This window comes from Hyperolius riggenbachi, chromosome 4 (genome assembly GCF_040937935.1).
Source record: "Hyperolius riggenbachi isolate aHypRig1 chromosome 4, aHypRig1.pri, whole genome shotgun sequence".
NCBI lineage: Eukaryota > Metazoa > Chordata > Amphibia > Anura > Hyperoliidae > Hyperolius > Hyperolius riggenbachi.
This window is the reverse complement of record NC_090649.1, coordinates 352,309,758-352,333,876: the sequence shown is the minus strand read 5'-3', so window position 1 is coordinate 352,333,876 and position 24,119 is coordinate 352,309,758. Positions and strand designations below refer to the sequence as shown.

Below are 24,119 nucleotides of genomic sequence, written 5' to 3'. Positions count from 1 at the left end.
AAGGCAGACAATGATATGCAGCCTGCAGGAAAGGGACTGCCCCTCCACTGCAGCAGACAATGTTTGTTTACACAAGAGCATGTCAAACTGTCATTAATTTCAGAGTGACTGCAGATGGAATCAGCAACTAGTTCAAGTGCAAACCAAACTATGCAAGAAAATGCATGTAATGACATCAGAACTGCTTGGGTTACAATACCACTGCAGCCAGCAATAAACGCTGCAGACATGATCATAACATCTTGCTATAGTGAGAGGAAGGGACAGAGCTTGTTGGAGCTAGGGAAAACATTAGTTAGGCTGATAGTTTGCTCCTAGTTCTATGTTGTTGCTGAAAGCACCCCACAAAAAGCTCCTTGGAGAGCTAATATTCTTCTGACGTGTGTGTGTGTGTGTGTGTGTGTGTGTGTGTGTGTGTGTGTGTGTGTGTGTGTGTGTGTGTGTGTGTGTGTCCGCAGGCATAGATACAGCCCTGTCACAGCTGGGTCTAGTTGCTGTACTGTGCCAGGCCCACACTGTGTATTACCGTTGCATATCTTTTCACTGTATTGTGATTTAACTTAACTAAAGCATAGTTGTGTTTGTGGGTGATGCCGCATATAGATACAGCCCACAGACAGTTGCCAGCCAGACCAGCTTGGATTTGTAGTCCCACCACTGGTAGCACACTGTATTACCATACAATTGCATATATTTTCACTGTTTTTGTGATTTAACGTAGTAAAGCTTAGCTGTCTTTGTTGCAGACACTGCATAGATACAGCCTACAGAAGGTTGCCAGCCAGGCCAGCTGGGATTTGTAGTCCCACCACTGGCAGCACACTGTTACACCATTGCATACCTTCCCATTATACCTGTGTGACAGCACACTGTATTATACCAGTGCATACCTTTCCTCTGTACCTGCGTGACAGCACACTGTATTATACCAGTGTATACCTTTCCTCTGTACCTGTGTCACAGCACACTCTATTATACCAGTGCATACCTTCCCATTGTACCTGTGTGAAAGCACACTATTATACCAGTGCATACCTTTCCTCTGTACCTGTGTGAAAGCACACTCTATTATACCAGTGCATACCTTTCCTCTGTACCTGTGTGACCGCACACTGTATTATACCAGTGCATACCTTTCCTCTGTATCTGTGATTGCACATACACCCAGTGTTTCCACCCCACCCTTTAGATTGTAAGCCTCTGGCAGGGTCCTACATTCCCTAGTGTAATCTACAGGATCATGTGCTCCTGTCCTATGACAGCCTGTACTTGTATTACTGGGCCTATCTAACCAGCCCATATTGCATGATCATAGATTTTGTACAATTTGCATGTATAGGTTTGTTTTATGTTGTATAACCTTGTTATGTCTGTCATCCTTGTATCGTTGTATATATTTATTGTCCAGTGCTGCGTAATATGTTGGCGCTTTATAAATGCAATAAATAATAATAATAATAATAATAATAGCTCCCTTTGTGGGCGACACTGCATACAGCCCACAGAGAGACAGGGACAGTTAGCTAGGCTGTTTCTCATTGCTAAAACCACCCCAAAACAAAAACCCTTTTGAGGGCTCATATTCTATTCTTTTTTTGGGTGTGAGACAGACACTGCATACAGGGCAGGCCACAGTCATTGCTGGGCCTTGCAGTTCTACTATCGTCTTCTATTTATTACAAGCCAGTACACTGTCTATCATCATAAACTGTGCTTAACTTCCAACTGTATCTGTTATTGATATCTGTCTGTGTTTTACACACAGAATACAGGACACAGTCAGTTGCTTGCCCTTGTAGTTCTACTATACTCTTCTAACTATTGCAAGCAAGCCAGTACACTGTCTATCATAAGCAGTGCTGGAAGTCTATGTGTGTGTGTTGAAGTACACAGCTCTGTGACACACACACACACACACACACACACACACACACACACACACACACACACACACACACACCTGCTGTTTATTTGACACTGATTGTGTGCCTCTTTGCGATTACACACACTGTCTACCACTATTGAATATTGTTAGTAGTACTACATATCCCCAATATGGGAAATAACAGGCAAAGGCAGGCCACCCCACATGTATTTTCGAGGTTGTGCTGGCGTGATTTCGTGCGGCCCTCGACCAAAGTACAGTGTTCAGAAGGCACGTACCCTCAACCCCAAGATTCTGAGGACGTGGTTGACTGGCTTAAACAGTGCACCACATCTTCTACAGCTTCCGCACAGAACCTCCTTGATGCACCGACCTCCTCCTGCTCGGCTTCTGGTTTCCCACAAAAACTTAACACTACCATTAGCAACACAGCTGCTCCACTTGAAGTGTCCACTTGATCCGCCCGGCGGATCGTTCGGAAACAACCTTATCAGTCCGCCGACAGACTATACACACGCTGTACTGTCTGCTGAAAACCCGCCCAGCGGGAGGTGCCGACGGACCCGTCGTTGGCTGCAGTCAGGCGTGTGTACAAGCCTTCAGGGTCATCCAGCCAACACGCCCTTCAAGGCCTGCTATTGGCACCACCCGAATGGCGACATTCCAAAGATCACCAGTGTGGGATTTTTTTTGTTTGTGTGCCTGACAATGAGAATGACTATGTGGTGGACTGATTTTATTGGCAAGTGGATGGCCGAGCTGAGGGAAAGAAAAGAAAAGTGAGGCCATCCACTTGCCAATAAAATCAGTCCACCACAGTCATTCTCATCTACACCACTCATATGCACACATTTCATACATATTGGAAAATATAAAAAATAAAAATATCTTATCCTTATGACATCACTTATATGATTTTGAGAGTGACACAAACTATTATATACACGTCCTGAGCATTACATATGTGCTAAACAGAGAGATATATACCACAAAACAATGCAGTCTTATTGTATAATCGTGTTTAATGCAAAGATTCCCATATAATTTAATTCAGCTAATCACTATTCTTTTCTTACCACTAACTATGAGATATTTATCTAAATAATCCACTATTGTGCCAATGTATTTTAATATATATTTTGTTTTTCACCAATTAACTGTCAAAATCTGTCACTATGAGAACAGAAATCCAGTACACTAGCAATGAGACGCTAATGAGAAAATCCCATCGCCATCTAGTGGCCAAATAATTTAATATATCAACTCCTGGTCCTATCTTTTCTATGATTCCAGCGTAGGACTGGCAAAATACATTGCCTTCCTATGCTATGCCCCTTTCCAATATGGCCCCGTCACTACTTCCTGTGATGACATCATCACGCACCCTCCCCCTTCCCTAATCTGCTGGGAGAGTGCAGATCTGCAGCTGCTTAAACAAATCAAGTAAGGTTATATAATGTAGAGACAGGGAATGTCCCGTAAAGGCTCCCTATTGTAACGATTGTGGAATTCTCTCCGTGATCAGTGCACAAGACGTGCGCTGACACTGCGGAAATCCTCCACAAGCGTGTAATTTGAGGAAACCCAGCAAAAGGTGCAATGCACCTGTAGAGGGAAATTCCTGTCGGCAGGTGGAGCTGTGGAGTGCAGAAGAACAGCTCCTCTGCCCTGCCACAGATGCAAGACAGGAATTGCACGAAGGGAAGAAACGCAGGGCAAGATAGCCCTGAAGGAGAGAGAGCACAGGGACAGATTGTATGTGTGTGCACCAAACTAGTCGCCAACCCGCGACGGTGCATACACAACAGCAGATATGAAGTAGGAACGCAATCGCGAGAGAGGCGATTGCCAGAGGTGACACAAGGCTACAGCAAGGCAGAGCATGAGAGTAGCAAAGGCACAGCAAATCATACAATGAGAAGATAACGAAAATAACAAACGCTAACTAAACGCGAACACCGCACTCATTCGCAACAGTGCATGCGTTTATTTGCGGTCTCCGCGTGATAAGCACAACAAAGACAAGCACGCCTAACTAAACACCGACAGACAAACATGAAACAGAGGACGCGAGCGCTTGCTTAACGGTTACCTCACCGAGCCTCCAGCAAGCGTTCGTAGCAGACAAGACAGATACACGAAAACAGGAATAAGTGAGAGATAGGATCCACAGCAGTAGCGCAAGAGGCTAGTGCGATCCAGGAAGACAGAACAGAAGGATCCACAGCACTAGCGCAAGGCGAGTGCGATCCAAGTACAGCAAGAGAGGAGCAGACCAGAAGGATCCACAGCACTAGCGCAAGGCGAGTGCGATCCAAGTATAGAAAGAGAGATGGAGATCAGACGGATCCACAGCACTAGCGCAAGGCGAATGCGATCCTGGCAAGACAGATCAGATGAGATAGCTGGTAGCAACCGCTGCTCCAGCTATACTCCAAGAACAAAGATCAGAACGACTTCCTGTCGACCACCGGCTGGGACAGGACAATCGCAACACACAAACAAAACAGATATGCAATCCTAACTGCACTAGGGAACCTGCCTAGTGCAGTTACGGGAATTACTCTAGGCTAATCTTCAAACAAAGAGCAAAGCTGACACTCCAAGAGTGTTTCACAGGACTAACCCTTATGACCAGCCCAGGACTCTGGGAAACATAGCTCTTTATAGAGCAAGCCTACAAAGGATGTGGCTAGGCAGTCCGCATGACAAACGTATGCAAATTCCTCAGCAACAAGCTGCACAACTGACAAAAGGTCTCTCTTCCAGAGACCTGCAGAATGCAGACCTGAACAGTGGTGAAAAGGCTGCCTGCCTGGGCAGGCAGCCGAGCGGATCCTCACACCTATGCTACATTTTTTCTGTCATTTGGTGAGTGTTACAACGTTGTTTTCTGGTCTCCATTGTATTCTGCCTTTTTACTCCCCCTGCTGACTGAACATGTATTATGCTGTGCACAATGTACTGCAATGCTTTTAAAGGTCAGTGACCAGTTCTTTTTACTTATGCAGAGCACCACTGTGAAATGCTTGCAGCGCTGCCTGGATTTTGTCTTCTGTTAAGAACTGGCCAAGTCTTTAGTACTTCTTATGTTGATGTGTGTGTATGTATATGTATGTATGTGTGTATGTATGTGTGTACGTATGTATGTATATGTATGTGTATATATGTGTGTATATATAAATATATATATATATTTTTTTTTTTATACATTTTTATATATCTGTGTTTTATATTATATCACTCCTATGGGCGCATGGCTAATTTTAGAATACTATCCACTATGTTCCTAGTTCTTTTTCTTTTCAATTGACGATGTATACATTATCAACTGAAACCCCTCCCCCTTTTTTTTGTTCTGTATATAATTATATAATTATATATATATATATATATATATATATATATATATTTATTTTTTCTTTTTTTTTATACATTTTTATATATCTGTGTTTTATATTATATCACTCCTATGGGCGCATGGCTAATTTTAGAATACTATCCACTATGTTCCTAGTTCTTTTTAATTGATGATGTATACATTATAATCAATTTAACCCCCCCCCCCCTTTTTTTTTTGTTCACGGCAAATGGAGCTTAGACTAAACCATCAAGTTTGCCCTTAGATATGAGACACAGTAGTGTGTTCTCTTTGATATGTGAGTGCATGCGCATAAATATGCGTTTGCATATGCACAGCATGGAATCAACTATTAGAGCATGGATAAATCTGCCAAATTAAATCATGTTGTGCTATTTATTCATTTATATATGTACACTGACCATTATTATTTTTATAATTTTTATGAAATATGTATATGTATGTATATTGAGGAACTCTTCCTGCTGTTCTAGGCACTGTATTGGCCTGAGGAAGCGGTCTCAGACCCGCGAAACGCGTTGCCTGTGCTCAAATAAAAATCTTTTGTAAGTTTACAGAGATTTCGTCATTGAGGTAAGATACCTCATTTTTCTTTTTCGTTTTTAAACTGGTTTTAAAAGCTTTTATTCAAATCAGGGTGCCTCTTTCCCTTATTGTGCATAGTTATACCCCCGTACATGTTTGTCCGAGGGGTGGTGACAGAACACCCGTTTTATCACGGTTAATGTTTTGTCCATCCTAAGAGAGCGACTGCAACCAGGTCCGTCCAGGACCACCCCGAGTGGAGTTGGGTTTATGGTCTCCACCTGCTTCCTGTGGTCGGTTGCCCCTTGCAACCCTCCTTTGTGAGTAGCCATTTCAATCAATTGATTTCTCCACACTCCTATTATTGACATACTGCACTATCGGGCTCCCTTTTTTGTCTCCTGTATTTTCTTCCATAGGGTGCCAAGACACCCCAACACTGCAACCATGATCACTATCACAGATATACCTCTCCGCTTCCATTTAAAAATCTCAGATTCTGTGTGTTGCAAGACGATTGATTTTGTCAAATTGGGGATCAACAGGCATTCCAAATGTGTCCCATCTGAAATGCACAGTTGATTTTAACCTGTAGATGGAAAGGTCTCTCAGAAGACAAGGCAACCAATTGACTGATCCTTTTGACATGCAGATAGACTGGTCATCTTTGTCTACCTTAAATTAATATTTAAAACTTGCATCCTCCTTTTGCCCATATCTGCTAAATCAAGATCTTCTTTCTCATCCCCACGTATAATTCTACCTATAATACACCACCTTTAACCACTTCAGCCTTCAGTGTTTTTTCACCGTATGCATCCGAGCAATTTTCACATTTCATCGCTCCCCCATTAATTCATCAATAACTTTTTCACTACTCATCACATCTAAATCTATATCTTGTTTTTCTTCACCTCCAATTAGGCTTTTTGGGGATGGTATGCGCTTTCAGTAATTATTTTCTTTGCATTTTAAAGGGAAAAACAAAGTTAAAAATGGAAAACATACACTATTTCTCCATCTCCTATGGTTTAAAAACAAAAAAGCAATGCTAACGTACATAAAACACACATTTTATTTGTCCATTTGTCCTGGTAATCCCAGCATTTAAATTATGTCCCTAGTGCAACGTATGGGGATAATATATCATTTGGAAGTAAAGGTGTATTTTTCTGTGTTGTGTTTTCTGTTTTCACATTGGACCCTAGCAATAATTACAAGTACTCATTTGCAAAAATAACAGTAATATACCCTCATGGTGTACATATTAAAAAAGTCCATAGGGTAACATTTTATGTATTCGGTTTTAAATTCTGTCAATTTGTTGACCTCAACCCAAAACAACCCTAAAATCTATTCTACAACTTGACATGGTTAAAAGGATACCCCATATATGACATCTGATAACTATCTGGGCATCTAGCATGCCATTGACAACAAAGTGTCCATGTGGCTTTAGACAGGCCAATTTTTTTCCACACATATTTTAGCACCACACTTTGTTTGCATAGCCCCATAAGAGTCTGGACAGCAGAAAAAGGCCACAAATGTCACCATTATGGAAAGCTAACAAAAGTAGGTGTTTTGTAAGCTGCCAACATTTAATTTTACTGAAACTTTCCCCAAGTTTGATTATAACTTTAAAAATTACATTTTTTTCTCATAATGGTTTGCGTTTGTCACTATTTTTTTTTTTATTAGGACAGTGGTTCACCATTATGGAAAGCTAACAACCAGGGCTATTTAAACACTTAAAGTGGACCTGAGATAAACTTTTACTCATTGCATAATTGTGTTCCTTTCATAGAGTTTATAGGGCATTCCTCAAGCCAAATACTTTTTTTGTTTTGTTTTAATACTTTAATTCCCTATAAACTAAACAAGCCTCACCCACAACTTTTTCAGAGAGCCTTGGCACTCAGTCCCATGTAGCAAGGGCTTATGGGAGCTCAGTCTGGGCAGGAGGAGGAGGTTACTAGCCAGAGATTTCAGAGGCAGAGGGGAGGAGGGGGCAGGAGAGGAGAGTGCGCTGAGGGCTGGAGATACAGTTGCAGCTAGCCTGTGTGTAATATGACAAACAAAACATGGCCGCTGTCATTGTATCACAGGAATAAATAAACATGAAACTATTGAAGCTGTTTGCAGCTAGATTTGCTGTGTAAACTATCTAAACTTTAGATAAAATATATAGACAAGATACTTGTGATAGTTAGTTTTTCATCTCGGATCCACTGTAGCCTCCCTGGCGTTCTGATTCCCCAGGATTTCCGTGCAAAAAGTGGTTCAATTAATTTCCAATAATTTTCAACCTTTTTTTTTTTTGCAATTAATTTTTTTAAAATATTGAATTCAACTTAAAAAAAAATGTTTGCAGTGAGATGTTGATGACGCTGTGTGACCCTGGTGTCATTAACGCCGATCGGCGGGGGACATGCCATCGCTGAGGGAGAAGCAAAATCCGTACACTGACATGGAAGACGGCACTGGGGAAGCTATCAGAAGTACGCGATGAGCGATCAGCACGCCAATGGTGAGTATAAGACCGAGATGTGAAGGCAGATGTATAGGGAGCCACATGTAGTCAGATGTCAGGGTAGCCAGGAGTGTAGCCAGATATATAGGTAGTCAGATGTCAGGGTAGCCAGGAGTGTAGCCAGATGTATAGGTAGTCAGATGTCAGGGTAGCCAGGAGTGTAGCCAGATGTATAGGTAGTCGGATGTCAGGGTAGCCAGGAGTGTACCCAGATGTATAGGTAGTCAGATGTCAGGGTAGCCAGTAGTGTAGCCAGATGTATAGCCAGTTATGGGTAGCCAAGTGTGTAGCCAGGTATATAGGGTGCCAGTTATAGGGAGGTAGGTGTAGCCAGGTATATAGGGGAGCCAGGTATATAGGGTGCCAGGTGTAGCCAGTTATAGGGAGGTAGGTGTAGCCAGTTATAGGGTGCCAGGTGTAGCCAGGTATATAGGGGAGCCAGGTATATAGGGTGCCAGGTGTAGTCAGAAGTATAGGGTGCCAGATGCCCCCTCCCTCCTGATCTCCCCCCCCCCCCTCGATCCTCACTTTTGGGATGGGGGATCCCCCTCTGCGGGCGGGGGGATTCCCCTTCTGTGCGGCGGTATTTTGGGATGGGGATCCCCCTCTATGGGTGGGGGGATCCCCCTTCTGTGTGGCGGTATTTTGGGATGGGGATCCCCCTTCTGTGCGGCGGTATTTTGGGATGGGGATCCCCCTCTGTGGGCGGAGGGATCCCCCTTCTGTGCGGCGTGCGGGTGGCCTCTACCCCTCCCCCCCTTCCCTGTCTAAGCCCTTTGAGCAAATAGAACTACTCACCCAGGGGCCCTCTCGCAGCACTTCTTCCTCCATCGCAAAGTCCTGTCTCTTTACAGTTACATTACGAGACTTGGTGACATCACCAAGTCTCGTAATGTAACTGGAAAGAGACGGGACTTTGTAACAGCCCAAAATACCGCCGCACAGAAGGGGAATACCCCCGCCCACAGAGGGGGATCCCCCAGCCCAAAATACCGCCGCACAGAAGGGGGATCCCCCACCCGCAGAGGGGGATGCCCATTCCAAAATACCGCCGCACAGAAGGGGGATCCCCCCGCCCGCAGAGGGGGGATCCCCATCCCAAAATACCGCTGCACAGAAGGGGGATCCCCCGCCCGCAGAGGGGGATCCCCCAGCCCAAAATACCGCCGTACAGAAGGGGGATCCCCCGCTCGCCCTAGCACATTCTCTCCCTAGGGATTCCCTAGGGAGAAGCATGCAGCAGCCTGCAGAGGCTGCTGCAGCGCTGCTGATCACAGCGTGAGAGGGGAAAGTGCAGGACGAGCCGAGCTCGTCCAGAACATTTCCAGCAAGTTTTCTTTGGACGACCTCAGCTTGTCCATAACGCTAGGCAGGGTAAAGGATACCCGAACTGACATGTGACATGATGAGATAGACATGTGTATGTACAGTGCCTAGCACACAAATAACTAGGCTGTGTTCCTTTTTTTCCCTGAAAGAGTTAAATATCAGGTATGTAAGTGGCTGACTCAGTCCTGACTCAGACAGGAAGTGACTACAGTGTGACCCTCACTGATAAGAAATTCCAACTATAAAACACTTTCCTAGCAGAAAATGGATTCTGAGAGCAAAAAAAGAGATACAAAGAGGAATTTCTTATCAGTGACGTCACACTGTAGTCACTTCCTGTCTGAGTCTGGACTGAGTGAGCCACTTACATACCTGATATTTAACTCTTTCAGGCAGAGAAAGAAAAAAAGGAACACAGCATAGTTATTTGTGTGCTAGGCACTGTACATACACGTCTATCTCATCATGTCACATGTCAGTTCGGGTATCCTTTAAGGACCGCAGTGTTAAATCCCGCTAAAGACCAGGCCATTTTTCAGTAAATAGGCCACTGCAGCTTTAAGGCCTCGCTGCAGGGCGCACAACTCCGCACACAAGCGATTTCCCCACCCCCCTTTTCTGCCCACCAACAGAGCTTTCTGTTGGTGGGGTCTGATTCCTGAAAGGATGTTTAATTCTTATAAATATGTTTTGTTTTATTTTGTAAATAAATTTCCTTATTTATTTTAACAATTTCTCCCACCCCCAGCAAGCCAATAGCGGCGATCGGCTGTTATAGGCTTCAGCCTACGAGAGCCTATCGCTCTCCTGTTTCCCAGGGGGGCAGCCATGTTACATGGCTATCCCCAGTACAGAGCTGCCTTAGATCGCAGCGATGTACCGTGTTAAAAGACGGTGGTTTCGCTGTCTAACAGTCTCCCAGCGGAGCAGAGCTCCGTCAGCCAAGCGGAGATGCGCGCGCACCGGCGGGCACAATCTCCTGCAAAGCATGCTCTCAGGACTTTACGCCGATCGGCATTAGGCGGTCCTTGGGGAGCCACCGCGTTCACACCCATTGGCGTGATGCGGTCCTTAGGACGTTAACAGTAAGTATTTTGTAAGCTACTGGCTCATGCGGAAACTTTCCCATGTTTGATCATAATTTTGAAAACAAATTTTTTTTTGGGAATTATGGATTGAGTTTGTCCCAACCTATTTTTTATGTGACATTGGCCCAAGGTATAAAACACATCAAAATGTATGCTACAACTCATTATGATTAAAATAGGGTCACGTATACAGTGCTGACCATAAAAATGCATACCCCTGGCAAATTTTGACTGTCTGAAGTTACTTTTATTCAACCAGCAAGTAATTTTTTGTCAGGAAATGACATAGGTGTCTCCCAAAAGATAATAAGACAATGTACAAGAGGCATTATTGTGTGTGTGTGTGTGTGGGGGGGGGGGAACAACAACATTTCTCAGCTTTTATTTACATTTGAGCAAAAACTGTCCAGTCCAAAATTATTCATACCCTTCTCAATAATCAATAGAAAAGCCTATATTGGCTATTACAGCAATCAAACGCTTCCTATATTGTAGACCAACTTTTTGTATGTCTCCACAGGTATTTTTGTCCATTAATCTTTGGCAACGAGCTCCAAATCTTTAAGGTTGGAGGGTCTTCTTGCCATCATCCTACTCTTTAGCTCCCTCCACATATTTTCGATTGGATTCAAGTCCTCAGGACTCTGGCTGGACCACTCCAAAACGTTAATGTTGTTGTCTGCTAACCATTTCTTCACCACTTAGCTGTGTGTTTTGGGTCATTGTCATGCTGAAATGTCCACTGGTGCCCAAGGCCAAGTTTATTTGCAGACTGCCTGATATGGTCGTTAAAGAGACTCTGAAGCCTCCTTGAAATAATGTTTTTATTTTAAAAAGCTCTTAAGCATGTTTGCCCCAACTAAAACGCTGCATTCCCGCAGCTGAAAACTAACTAAATCCCCTCAAACTCCCCTCGCAACATCCACAACTTCCTTGGTCGTGGATTTTGCTGCCCTGTGCACTTTCGTGAGAGGCAAAGCTTTCAGCTGCAGCTCTGCCTCTACACGCATCTATCAGCACGTATCTCCGCCTCTCCCCCGCCCCTCTCAGTGAAGGAAGACTGAGAGGGGCGGGCGGAGGCAGAGATACACGCTGATAGACGCTCCCCGCAGTGTGTCCCTGGTTCATTGACTGAAAAACACCTCCAAAGCAATAGGTTCTCACCACCATGTTTAACAGTGGGGATGGTATTCTTTGGGTTGAAGGCTTCTCTTTTTTTACACCAAATGAAGGAAACATCATTGTGACCAAACAATTAAAATTTTTGTTTCACCTGACCATAACATGGAAGACCAGAAGTCGTCTTCTTTGTCCAGATGAGCATTTGCAAAGGCCACGCAAGCTTTTGTGTGCCTTATTTGGAGAAGTGGCATCTTTCTTGGTCTGCATCCGTGGAACCCAGCAGTGTGCAGTATCCGTTGGATTGTTTGTCTTGAGACATTGCCACCAGTAGAGACCAGATTCACCAGGATGGCCTTTGTGGTGATCATACTTGGAGTCTTTTTTACCTCTCTCACTATCCTCCTGGCCAGCACAGGTGTCACTTTTGGCTTCCAACCACGTCCTCTGAGATTTTCCACAGTACGGAACATCTTGCATTTTTGAATACTTCTTTGAACTGTAGCCACTGGAACTTGAAAACATTTAGAAATGGCCTTGTAGCCCTTTCCTCCAACAACGTGGAGGCCCCAGGTCCTCACTGAGCTCCTTGGTCTTAACCATTGTTTTAGATAGGGACTGGTTAGTGTTAGGAGTAGGTAGTGGGTGGTTAGGGTTAGAAGTAATTGAGGGGGTGGTTAGGGTAAGTCATAGTTAGCGGAAGTGTTCAGGTGAGAGTTAGGGTACGGAGGTGATAGCAGAATATCGGTTAACCACTTCAGGACGAGAACAATTTTCACATGTCAGCACTGCTCCCATTCATTTGCCAATAACTTCATTACCGCTTATCACAGCTAAATGATCTCTATATATTTTTTTTTCAGGACAAATTAGGCTTTTAGTGTGTGAAAAAATGTGTTTAGTAAATACCTTATTTTCTATGCATTTTAAAGCGAAATTAAGTTAAAAAATAGAAAGAAAAAAAAAACACTATTTTTCCATTTATATCCATTATAGCTTTACAATAAACAGTGCTAAGTATAAGTTAAACCCACAGATTTTATTTGCTTATCCATTCTGGTTATTACAACATTTAGATTATGTTCCTAGCACAATGTATGGGAACAATATTGTATTTGATTTCTGACTTCTCATTGTACACCATCGATGATTACGAGACCTTATTTGCAAAAACAACAGTAATATACCCTTATGGTATACATATTTAAAAAGTTCCTAAGGTAACAATACATGTTCTTTTCCCCTCAGTCTGTCACTGTTACCACATATGTTTCTTGTAGTTTTGCTAAGACTTTCCCAAGTTTGATCATAATTTTGGAAAATTACTTTTTTATGTTGGATTGAGTTTGTCCCTACCCATTTTTTATGTGACGCGTGTCCAAGCTTTAAGACACACCAAAATGTATTCTACAACTCGTCACGATTAAAATGATACCACATGTGCCTCATTTAGTAACAAACTGGTGGTGCAATGTCCACAACTACACTATATATCCGTCCAGATAGGCTTAAGTAGTTAAGTGACTGATATTCTACTATAGTGGGTAATAGCATATCGGTAAAATTACTGATATTCTATTACCATTATTTCATGCCCATTACCGTCATTGTTGCGCCAATTTTTCCTCAAAGTATGATTATAGATAAGCCCTGTTAATGCTTAATACTAACTTCTCCTCATCTATGCCTAATCCCAGCCACTCCACACAGACTCCTAACACTAATCTTTCCCAATCTATACCTAAAACTAATGGGTTGCGCCGCCATAGGCACCCATGTAAAACGCTGCTAATAGCAGCTATAACAGTAAATTTGGGTGCCAGTTTCGTTCGATAAAATAATGGGCACCAACACCACCCACTATAGGAACTGCAACTATAAATAGCGGGTGTTGTGGTGCTGGCTATTTTCATATTTATAGCGGCTATATTAATAGCAACTGCTGCTATAGTGGGCGGTCCTGCCAGGCAATATTTTATCATGCGATTTTGGAGCCCAAATTTACTGTTATAAACTACCGTGTTTCCCCTAATTTAAGACATCCTCTGAAAATAAGACCTAGTATATATTTCGAGTATGCTCGAAATATAAGATCTACACCTAAAATAAGCCCTATTGACAGACCGGCTCTCCCCCTTCCTCCCTGGGCCACCCGCCCGCTCGCAGGCTCGATTTACCTCCCCGCTGCTCCGCTCCTGGCCCCTTTCTGCAGGAAATACACTTCCTTCTGTTTATCTGCGCCACAATTCACACCGCAGAGTATCGGTGACACAGTGACACGAGTCGGGGTGGAAAACAAGCCAGTAGTGGTAACCCCAAGCGTAACTTATGGTAGCCATCAGAAGCCTTGTGCAGAATATTGCGCACAGCGGGCATATTAACTCAAACCCTCCCCCCGAATCCAGAAACTGGCAGCCATTCCCCTTCCTGTCCTCCGAGTCTCTGCATCCCTCGGGTGAGATCGTCGTTTGTCATCATGACGACAGATGGCAATCTCAGTACAAGGTTACAGCGCCACCCGGAGGGCGGAGGGAGAGCTGCAGCGCTAGATCCCAGGGAGGTGAGTAAGGCCTAGTGCACACCAAAGCGGTTCAGCTGCGTTTTGCGATCCGCTTGCGGATGTGGAAACGCTTGGGTAATGTATTTCAATGGGCTGGTGCACACCAGAGCGGGAGGCGTTTTGCAGAAATGCATACTCCCGGGCTGCTGCAGATTTTGGATTGCGGAGGCGTTTCTGCCTCCAATGTAAAGTATAGGAAAAACGCAAACCGCTCTGAAAAACGGCAGTTCAGAGCGGTTTTGCAGGCGTTTTTGTTACAGAAGCTGTTCAGTAACAGCTTTACTGTAACAATATCAGAAATATACTACACCAAAAGCGCTTCCCAAAAACGCAAAATGCTAGCTGAAACGCTACAGAAAAATAAGAAAAAGCGTTTCAAAATCTGCTAGCGGTTTTTGGTGTGCACCAGGCCTAAGTGCTGGGGCTGCTGCAGGCTCTCTAGCAGCACATTTTTTCCCCCAAATTTAAGGTCTAAAAGCCTGCAAAAAAACTGCACCGCTTTTAGACCTTAAAATCTGGAAATAATCATATTGCCAAGTTAACATTCAGGAAGCACAGAAAGGCTTAAAGCACACCTGAACTCAGAAGGATATGGAGACTGACATATTTATTTCCTTTTAAAGAATGCAGATTGCCTTGCTGTCCTGCTGCGCCTCTGTCTCTAGTACTCTAAAGGTGCCCATACACTCGTCAGATTGGCAGCAGATAGATAAGAAATGCATCTGATGATCTATCTGATACGTTTTTAGAACATTTTTTACCAGGATAGAATTCCAATAGATTTCAGTTTATTGAAATTCGATCTGATGGCATTTTTTTGCCATCAGATTTCCATTAAGGCCAATGCAAACTGATAAGCAATCTCATCAGATCGACCTAAATTTTCCACCCTGCCAGTTCGATGGAAATCCATCAAAATCGATCGAAATCGGCCATAGATCGGTCGACTGGCCAACCGATTTGCAAACGATCAATTGATCGATCGGGATCGATCGGTTGGCCAGAAAATCGTCTGAGTGTATGGGCCCCTTTAGTCTCGATTAACCCTGATTAAACATGCAGATTAGATGTTTCTGACTAAAGTCTGACTGAATTAGCGATATAATTGTTTCAGGTATGCAAGGCTGACACTACTGCAGCCAAAAAGATCAACAGGACTGCCAGGCAACTAGTATTGTTTAAAAGAAAATACATATGGCAGCTACCAATTTGCATAGGACTGTAAATTAACATATAGCAATGATTTCACAATAATTAGCAGTGACAATACTGAAGAAAAGAAAAAAAAGAAAGATAAATACAGAATGGTATTACATTACTCTTTGTGCCAAACATTATTCTCAATTCATGAGAAACCAAAAGATTGTATATTCTTACCATATGGTAGCCTTTCAATGACTGGTTTATCTGCAGTGCTGGAATGTAACTGGCTCTCTGCAAGTGATGCACTAGCAGTAGCTCTTGGTTTTGCAAACACCCGCTAGTTTGCAAAAAATTGTGCAAATATTTCTGTAAATTAAAAACAATTTAGCATGGTATTAAACGTTTCTCAATGAAAATGTCATAGAACATAACTGACATGTGACATGAGATAAAAATATTTATATACAGTGCCATTCAAACATTTAACTAGGCTGTGTTCATTTTTTCCCCCTGAAAGTGGTAAACATTTAAGTATGCAAATTATAGTTTCTCTCTAGTTATACCTAGTCTCACTATAGAATAACTCTCAATAAAAACAACAGCCATAAAACGGTTTCCTGGCGGAAAACAGCTTCAGAGTGCTGGAAAATATGAAAAAGGTCAGTATTTCACAGATTGTAGCTCTTAGACATTAAAAGACTGTCATTCAGCTGAGACATTAAAACATTCAGTCAACTATTTTAGATTTTAAACAAAAAAAAGTAGGAAGATCGGTACAATAGTTTACATCATCAGCTTATTTTCAGTTAAAGAGACTCCGTAACAAAAATTGCATCCTGTTTTTTATCATCCTACAAGTTCCAAAAGCTATTCTAATGTGTTCTAGCTTACTGCAGCACTTTCTACTATCACAGTCTCTGTAATAAATCAATGTATCTTTCCCCTGTCAGACTTGTCGGCCTGTGTCTGGAAGGCTGCCAAGTTCTTCAGTGTTGTGGTTCTGCTATGAACTCCCCCTTCCAGGCCCCTCTATGCACACTGCCTGTGTATTATTTAGATTAGAGCAGCTTCTCTCTTAATCTTTTACAAGCTGGATAAATCGTCCTCTGAGCTGGCTGGGCTTTCACATACTGAAGAATTACAGACAAGGGCAAAGCTGTTTGCAGGAAGAAACGAGCAGCCTGAAACTTCAGTGCATGAGAACATGGGGAAAGAAACACACAAATGATCTCTTGAGATTCAAAAGGAAGGCTGTATACAGCCTGCTTGTGTATGGATGTATTTTCTATGTGTGGACATACTGTACATCAACCTACTTCCTGTTTTGGTGGCCATTTTGTTTGTTTATAAACAAACTTTTAAAAACTGTTTTTAACCACTTTTAATGCGGCGAGGAGCGGCAAAATTGTGTCAGAGGGTAATAGGAGATGTCCCCTAAAGCACTGGTATGTTTACTTTTGTGCAATTTTAACAATACAGATTTTCTTTAAGGTTTGCTTGCGGTACAGTCACTTACTTGCTCTGAATCGTCAAACATAAGTTTCAGCAGATCTTCCATGAGCCCTTTTTCTTGGCATGTTTCATAAATGTGTTTTAAAAGCTCTTCTACATGCAGTCTAGTAGAGTTGAGCTTCTGCAGATTCCAGGCCTCAATAAGGTTTCTAAAAATTATATAAACGTGTTTTAACTGCCTATTAATGATCAAACAAAGCACACCAATATTGTGTATAAATATACACCATATACTGTATAAATAGGGCCCTATACAAAATGTTTTTATGTATTCATATAGTATGCATTATGTCGCCCACTTAGTTGGGCGCAGGGAGAGCCGAATGACAGTTTACCCTGCTGCCACTTAAAATTCCAGGCGGCTTTAAATACTCTTCCCCCTAAGAGTTGTAGCAACATGGAGGGAGATGTAATTTGGGGTCCAGCTATTGCCAGCACCCAAATTACACCAAAAATCCTTCTGCACCACTACAGACGTTATAACATGTCTATGGTGGTGCCCAAGGCAGGCGCTACGCGGCTGTGAGCGCACGTCAAAACCTTGACTTTAGCAATGCTTGCCTTTCTGTTCAACTGATCAGGCGTTTCTGACATTCTTGTCAGATCTGAAAAGATTAGCTGCATGCTTGTTTCTGGAGTTATTCAGACACTACTGCAGGCAAATAGGTCAGCATGGCTGCCAGGCAACTGGTATTGTTTAAAAGGAAATAAATACGGCAGCCTCCATATTTTTCCCACTACAGCTGTCCTTTAACTGGACAGCTAGTGCACCCCAGCTATTAAAGAGAACCCGAGGTGTGTTTAAAGAATGTTATCTGCATACAGAGGCTGGATCTGCCTATACAGCCCAGCCTCTGTTGCTATCCCAAACCCCACTAAGGTCCCCCTGCACTCTGCAATCCCCCATAAATCACAGCCGTGCTGTGAGGCTGTGTTTACATCTGTAGTGTCAGTCTCAGCTGCTCCCCCGCCTCCTGCATAGCTCCGGTCCCTGCCCCCGTCCCTTCCCTCCAATCAGCAGGGAGGGAAGGGATGCAGGCGGGGACTGGAGTTCTGCAGGAGGCGGGGAGAGCAGCAGACTGACCTGACACTATAGAGATAAACACAGCCAGCTCTGACAAGCTGTTTGTCAGCAGCGTGGCTGTGATTTATGAGGGATTGCAGAGTGCAGGGGGACCTTAGGGGGGGTTTGGGATAGCAACAGAGGCTGGGCTGTATAGGCAGATCCAGCCTCTGTATGCAGATAAAATTCTTCAAACACACCTCGGGTTCTCTTTAAAGGGAAGGTTCAGGGAGGGGATTAAAAAAATAAAAATAAATTTCCACTTACCTGGGGCTTCCTCCAGCCCGTGGCAGGCAGGAGGTGCCCTCGCCGCCGCTCCGCAGGCTCCCGGTGGTCTCCGGACGTCCGCCAGGCTGTACTGCGCAGGCGCAGAACTACTGCGCCTGCGCAGTACAGAACGGCGGACGTCTGATGACGTCAGCGCGCCGGCGTGGGACGCAGAAGTGCCAGAAAATGGGCGCAGAAGAGCCCGACCTGGCAGCCGGCCTGGCCAGGTCGGGCACTGGAGACCACCGGGAGCCTGCGGAGCGGCGGCGAGGGCACCTCCTGCCTGCCACGGGCTGGAGGAAGCCCCAGGTAAGTGGAAATTTATTTTTATTTTTTTAATCCCCTCCCTGAACCTTCCCTTTAAGATAGATTCCTCATCTGGCCAAGTTAATTAGGGACCTGGATCTTCTATAGTGAAGTGCACAGCCCCAATAAGGTAGTCCATACTATCTATGTAGAAAATAAATAGAGGGGTCCTCTTTTGAAGGAGCAAATGGCAATTTCACCCTCTGATAAATCGGAATCCTGTGCATCTACGGTCTCTCATGTTCCCATAGCAGGCACTGGAGCAAAAAGGGAGATGAATGCAGATGTGTCACCGTAGGAACATTTAATATTTTTATTATTATTTAGTATTTATATAGCGCCGACATCTTATGCAGCCCTGTACAGAGAATATAGTCATGTCACTAAGGGTGCCCATACACTCGTCAGATTGGCAGCAGATAGATAAGAAATGCATCTGATGATCTATCTGATGCGTTTTTAGAACATTTTTTACCAGGATAGAATTCCAATAGATTTCAGTTTGAAATGTATTGAAATTCGATCTGATGGCATTTTTTTGCCATCAGATTTCCATTAAGGCCAATGCAAACTGATAAACAATCTCATCAGATCGACCTAAATTTTCCACCCTGCCAGTTCGATGGAAATCCATCGAAATCGGTCGATTGGCCAACCGATTTGCAAACGATCAATCGATCGATCGGCCAGAAAATCGGCTGAGTGTATAGGCTCCTTAACTGTCCCTCAGAGAAGCTTACAGTCCCTGTAAGCATAGCACATACATTATATCAGCCATGTTGTTCTAGCAGCCGTATTGTCTCAAAGCTTCAGATAAATAATTCTGACTTTAGGAATATATTCATCATATATTCCACTGTCTCATTATTTCTGCTTCTCTGTCCACATCTGGTATACGGGAAAAACCCTAACCACATCGGCCTGGCCGAAACTTAAGTATGTCAATGAATGGCACCTGCATTTATGGGACAAACATGTTTTTATGGGGATTTTCTTCTGTAATTAGGTGAAAGGTTCCTTATCTATTGCGTCTGCACAGCCTACATAATTTGTGTATAAAAGAATGTTTGAATCTCATTAAAGGTCAACCTGTGTTCCAATTACAAAGCTGTGTGTGTCTTTTACTTGTAGTTGATACAGGTTCATTCTCTGGTACCAGATAGAAATCACAAAGCATTGTCTTAAGTCTTTCCTGGTGATCTGAAGGCCCAAATCCTTTCAGTTGGGGGACTCGTTCAGGATTATTTGAACACTTCGCTGCTTCAGGTAAGTTATTTGTGTGTCATTTCCTTCTGATTTTTTAAAGAGGAATTGACCCATATTTCTGACGACCTGAAGTCTGTGTGTGTCAAATCCGGTAAATCCAGGTGTGAAGAATATTCAGGCTTGGTGTCTAAATTTTTGATAGTAACATTTTAATTATACACTATTACACTATTAGATAAAAAAAAAAAAGAAAAAAAAAAAAAGGGAAAAATAGGAAATAATGTGCAAGGACATCTTGTGGCTAAATAGTAAAATTACACCTACAGACTTTAGGGAATACATTTTTTATGTGTATGTCAAGAGGGTATATTATTATTCAATTATGGGCTTGTAATTAGTGATGGATGTAAAACTGAAAAAATGCACCTTTACTTCCAAATAAAATATTGTCACCATACATTGTACTAGGGATATAATTTAAACGTTGCAATAACCGGGGCAAATTAAATGTGTGGATTTTAATTACGATAGCATGTATTATTGTAAAACTATAATTGCCAAAAACTGAGAAATAATGAATATGATTTTTTTCTATTGTTTTCTTCTTAATACTTTTAAAATGCATTTAGAATAAATTCTTAGCAAAATGTACCACCTAAAGAAAGCCTAATTGGTGGCGAAAAAAAACAAGGTATAGATCATTTCATTGTGATAGTTATTGGGAAATGAATGAAGCCCTGAAATGTGAAAACGCCTCTTGTCCATAAGGTGAAAACAACCTGCGGGCTGAAATGGTTAACTCCAGACTGTCAGCTTTAATATGAGGCTAGTTTCACACTGCAAACTGTCAGCATTAAGGCGGTGTGTCGCACCCTCCGCACTACCAGAAACAGGCCTTCAGGGAAAACCATGTTAGCTCGCTGTGTCCCATCTGGCCACCAGCCAAGCAGTGACGCACACCTGCTGTCACTTCCAGCTTTGTGTATGCATGCGTGCCACAACGCCAACATTTTTAAAATCTCAGTGTCGTTATAGAGTAACATGACTTTTGGGCTGACGCAAAGCGAGGCAAGTATGCGCGTTAATGTAGTTTTGTCCTAGCTTTGGGGCTGAACCAAGAGCTACTGCTAGTGCATCACTTGCAGAGAGCCAGTTACATTCCAGCACTGCAGATAAACCAGTCATTGAAAGGCTACCATATGGTAAGAATATACATTCTTTTGGTTTCTCATGAATTGAGAATAATTTTTGGCACAAAGAGTAATGTAATACCATTCTGGATTTATCTTTTTCTTTTCTTTAGCTTTGGGGATGAGGCGAAAATGTCAATTCCGACGCATCGTGCCATACTGTGACAGTATAAAAGTTTCCATAGACTTTCATTGCCTGGTGGCGGGTTGCGGTAAAAATACCATACCGGTGTGAAAGGGCTCTGAGGGTATTTACATCCAAATAAGGTGAATGGTGTAGGAATTACAACAGTCTGCATATGTGCACCCCAATTGTTAAGGGAGCAAAAATAATAGGGCAGAATAATCATCAAATCAGACTTCCACTTTGTAATGCTTGGTTGCAGATCCTTTGCAGTCAATTACAGCCTGAAGTCTGAAAAGCATAGACATCACCAGACTCTGGGTTTCATCCCTGGTGATGCTCTGCAAGGCCTCTACTGCAACTGTCTTCAGTCCCTGCTTGTTTTGGGGACATTTTCCCTTCAGTTTTGTCTTCAGCAAGTGAAATGCATGCTCAATCTATTCAGGTCAGGTGATTTACTTGGCCATTGCATAACATTCCACTTCTTTCCCTTCAAAAACTCTGATTGATTTTGCAGTAAGCTTTGGATCATTGTCCATCTGCACTGTGAAGCACCTGCCAATGAGTTCTGAAGCATTTCGATGAATATGTGCAGATGACATTGCCAGAAACACTTCTGAATTCATCCAGCTGCTTTTGTCAGCAGTCACATCACCAACTACAAGAGAACCAGTTTCATTGGCAGCCATACATGCCCACGCCATGACACTACCACCACCATGCTTCACTGATGAGGTGGTATGCTTAGGATCATGAGCAGTTACTTTCGTTCTCCATACTCATTTCTTCCCATCACTCTGGTACAAGTTGATCTTGGTTACATCTGACCATAGGATGCTGTTCCAGAACAGTGAAAGCTTTTCTAGATGTGGTTTGGCAAACTAATTTGGCCTTCCTGTTTTGGAGGCTGACCAGTGGTTTACACCTTGTGGTGAACCCTCTGTATTCACTCTGGTGAAGTCTTCTCTTGATTGTTGACTTCAACATACTTACACGTACCTCCTGGAGAGTGTTCTTGATCTGGCCAACTGTTGTGAAGGGTGTTGTCTTCACTAGAGAAAGAATTCTTCAGTCATCCACCATAGTTGTTTTCCATGGTCTTCCAGGTCTTTTGGTGTTGCTAAGCTCAACGGTGCGTTCCTTCTTTTTAAGAATGTTCCAACCAGTTATTTTGGCAATGCCTAATGTTTTTGCTCTTTCTCTAATGGGTATGTTTTTTTTTCAGCCTAATGATGGTTTGCTTCAGTGATAGTGACAGCTCTTTGGATCTTATCTTGAGAGTTGAAAGCAACAGATTTCAAATGCAAATAGTACACTTTACATTAGAAATCAACTCTGGACCTTTTATCTGCTCATTGTAATTGTGATAATGAGGGAATAGCAGACACCTGGCCATGAGAAGCCAATTTGTCCCATTACTTTTGCTCCCATAACAAGTGGGAGGCACATATGCAAACTGTTGTAATTCCTACACCATTCACCTGATTTGGATGTAATTACCCTCAAATTAAAATTAAAGCAAAACATGTCTGTTTCATTTCAAATCAATTGTGGTTGTGTATAGAGCCAAAAATGTTAGAATTGTTTCAATGTCCCAATATTTATGGACCTATCTGTATATAACAGCACAGTGGTGGAGTGGTTAGCATGCTTGCCTTGGAGCGCTAGGTCCCCAGTTTAAATCCCAGCCAGGGTACTATCTGCATAGAGTTTATATGTTCTCCCCGTGTCTGCCTGGGTTTCTTCCGAGCACTCCAATTTCCTCCCACATCTCAAAAACATACAGATAAGTTAAATGGCTTCCCCCTAAATTGGCCCTAGACTACGACACATACACTCCGCAATACATACATAGACATATAACTATGGTAGGGATTCGATTATGAGCCCCACTGAGGGACAGTTAAGTGACAAGGCAATATACTCTCTACATTACTTTGGAAGATATAAATACTTAATATAGCTATTTTTTATAACATTGCATAATTCTGTCATATTTCTAGTTTACAAACCACAAAGCAGAGCTAATGACCCTTTGAACTTCCCTGCAGTAAAAGCTTATTTGAAGCGGTCTCTCGCTATTTCTTTGACATATAAGTGCCTCAGAAAATAGGACTGTCTTCCACCCGAGTTGGGTGGAAGAGCTCAGAGAAGCTCTTTTGCATAGATAACAACTGAAATTTCTTAACTCTTTCTGTACTGGAATATGAGACTATTTTCTTTGCTACTAATATTCTATTTCTTAGCTGTACTACACATACAATTCAATATAAGTTTTACTTCACTTAAGTGTCACTTTAAGCATATTTTCTGGGCTGGAAAGACAAGGTGTACAAAATAATTTGGGGCTGTGGCTAGCCATGGCCGAGCGAGCAGTGCGATGACTGGTCTCCAGAGGTCCCCACAGCATATCAGCAACATCAGGAGCAGTGCAGTGCCAGTACACGTGGCCACAGCGTGGTGCCTCCCCAGTGCGATCAGCGCACAAAACAGCCTGGAAAAACTCGTCTAAACTCATCACCGAGCAGTGAAATCAGGTCAGTGATTGCAGCCACCAGCTTCCCCAGCCAGAGTCCTGCACATGTCACATCCCCCAGGCTAATGAAGGGCAAGGGCACCTCTGGGAACCGATATAGCTGGTACAGAGAAGGGGACTTAAGCAGCACTCTGCCAAAAGCTTTCAGGCCCACAGATCCCAATAGATGCAGGGCCTTCTCTCCATGCTCAGATTCAGAGCAACAGGATCCTACTACTGTATATAAAGATAAAACCCATCACAGAGGGGTATGTCTTGCTCCCATGAGAACGCATCCTTGGATGAGGAATGGGACAGGAAGTATTGCCTTCCTTACCTACATTACAGTATATGGAGAACTACATTTCACAG

The 24,119-nt window shown here is 43.0% G+C and overlaps 1 protein-coding gene across 1 annotated transcript in view; it reads right to left on the bottom strand.

Annotated features, from left to right (window-relative positions):
* Window positions 1-24,119, bottom strand: part of LOC137504020 (protein ELYS-like) — an 831,023-nt gene that overhangs the window by 445,721 nt on the left and 361,183 nt on the right. The window contains exons 7-8 of the mRNA XM_068231910.1: window positions 17,081-17,225; window positions 15,799-15,930 (exon numbers count right to left, since the gene is read on the bottom strand). Of these exons, the coding sequence (XP_068088011.1) occupies window positions 15,799-15,930; window positions 17,081-17,225 (277 nt within the window). The remainder of the gene's footprint in view (window positions 1-15,798; window positions 15,931-17,080; window positions 17,226-24,119) is intronic.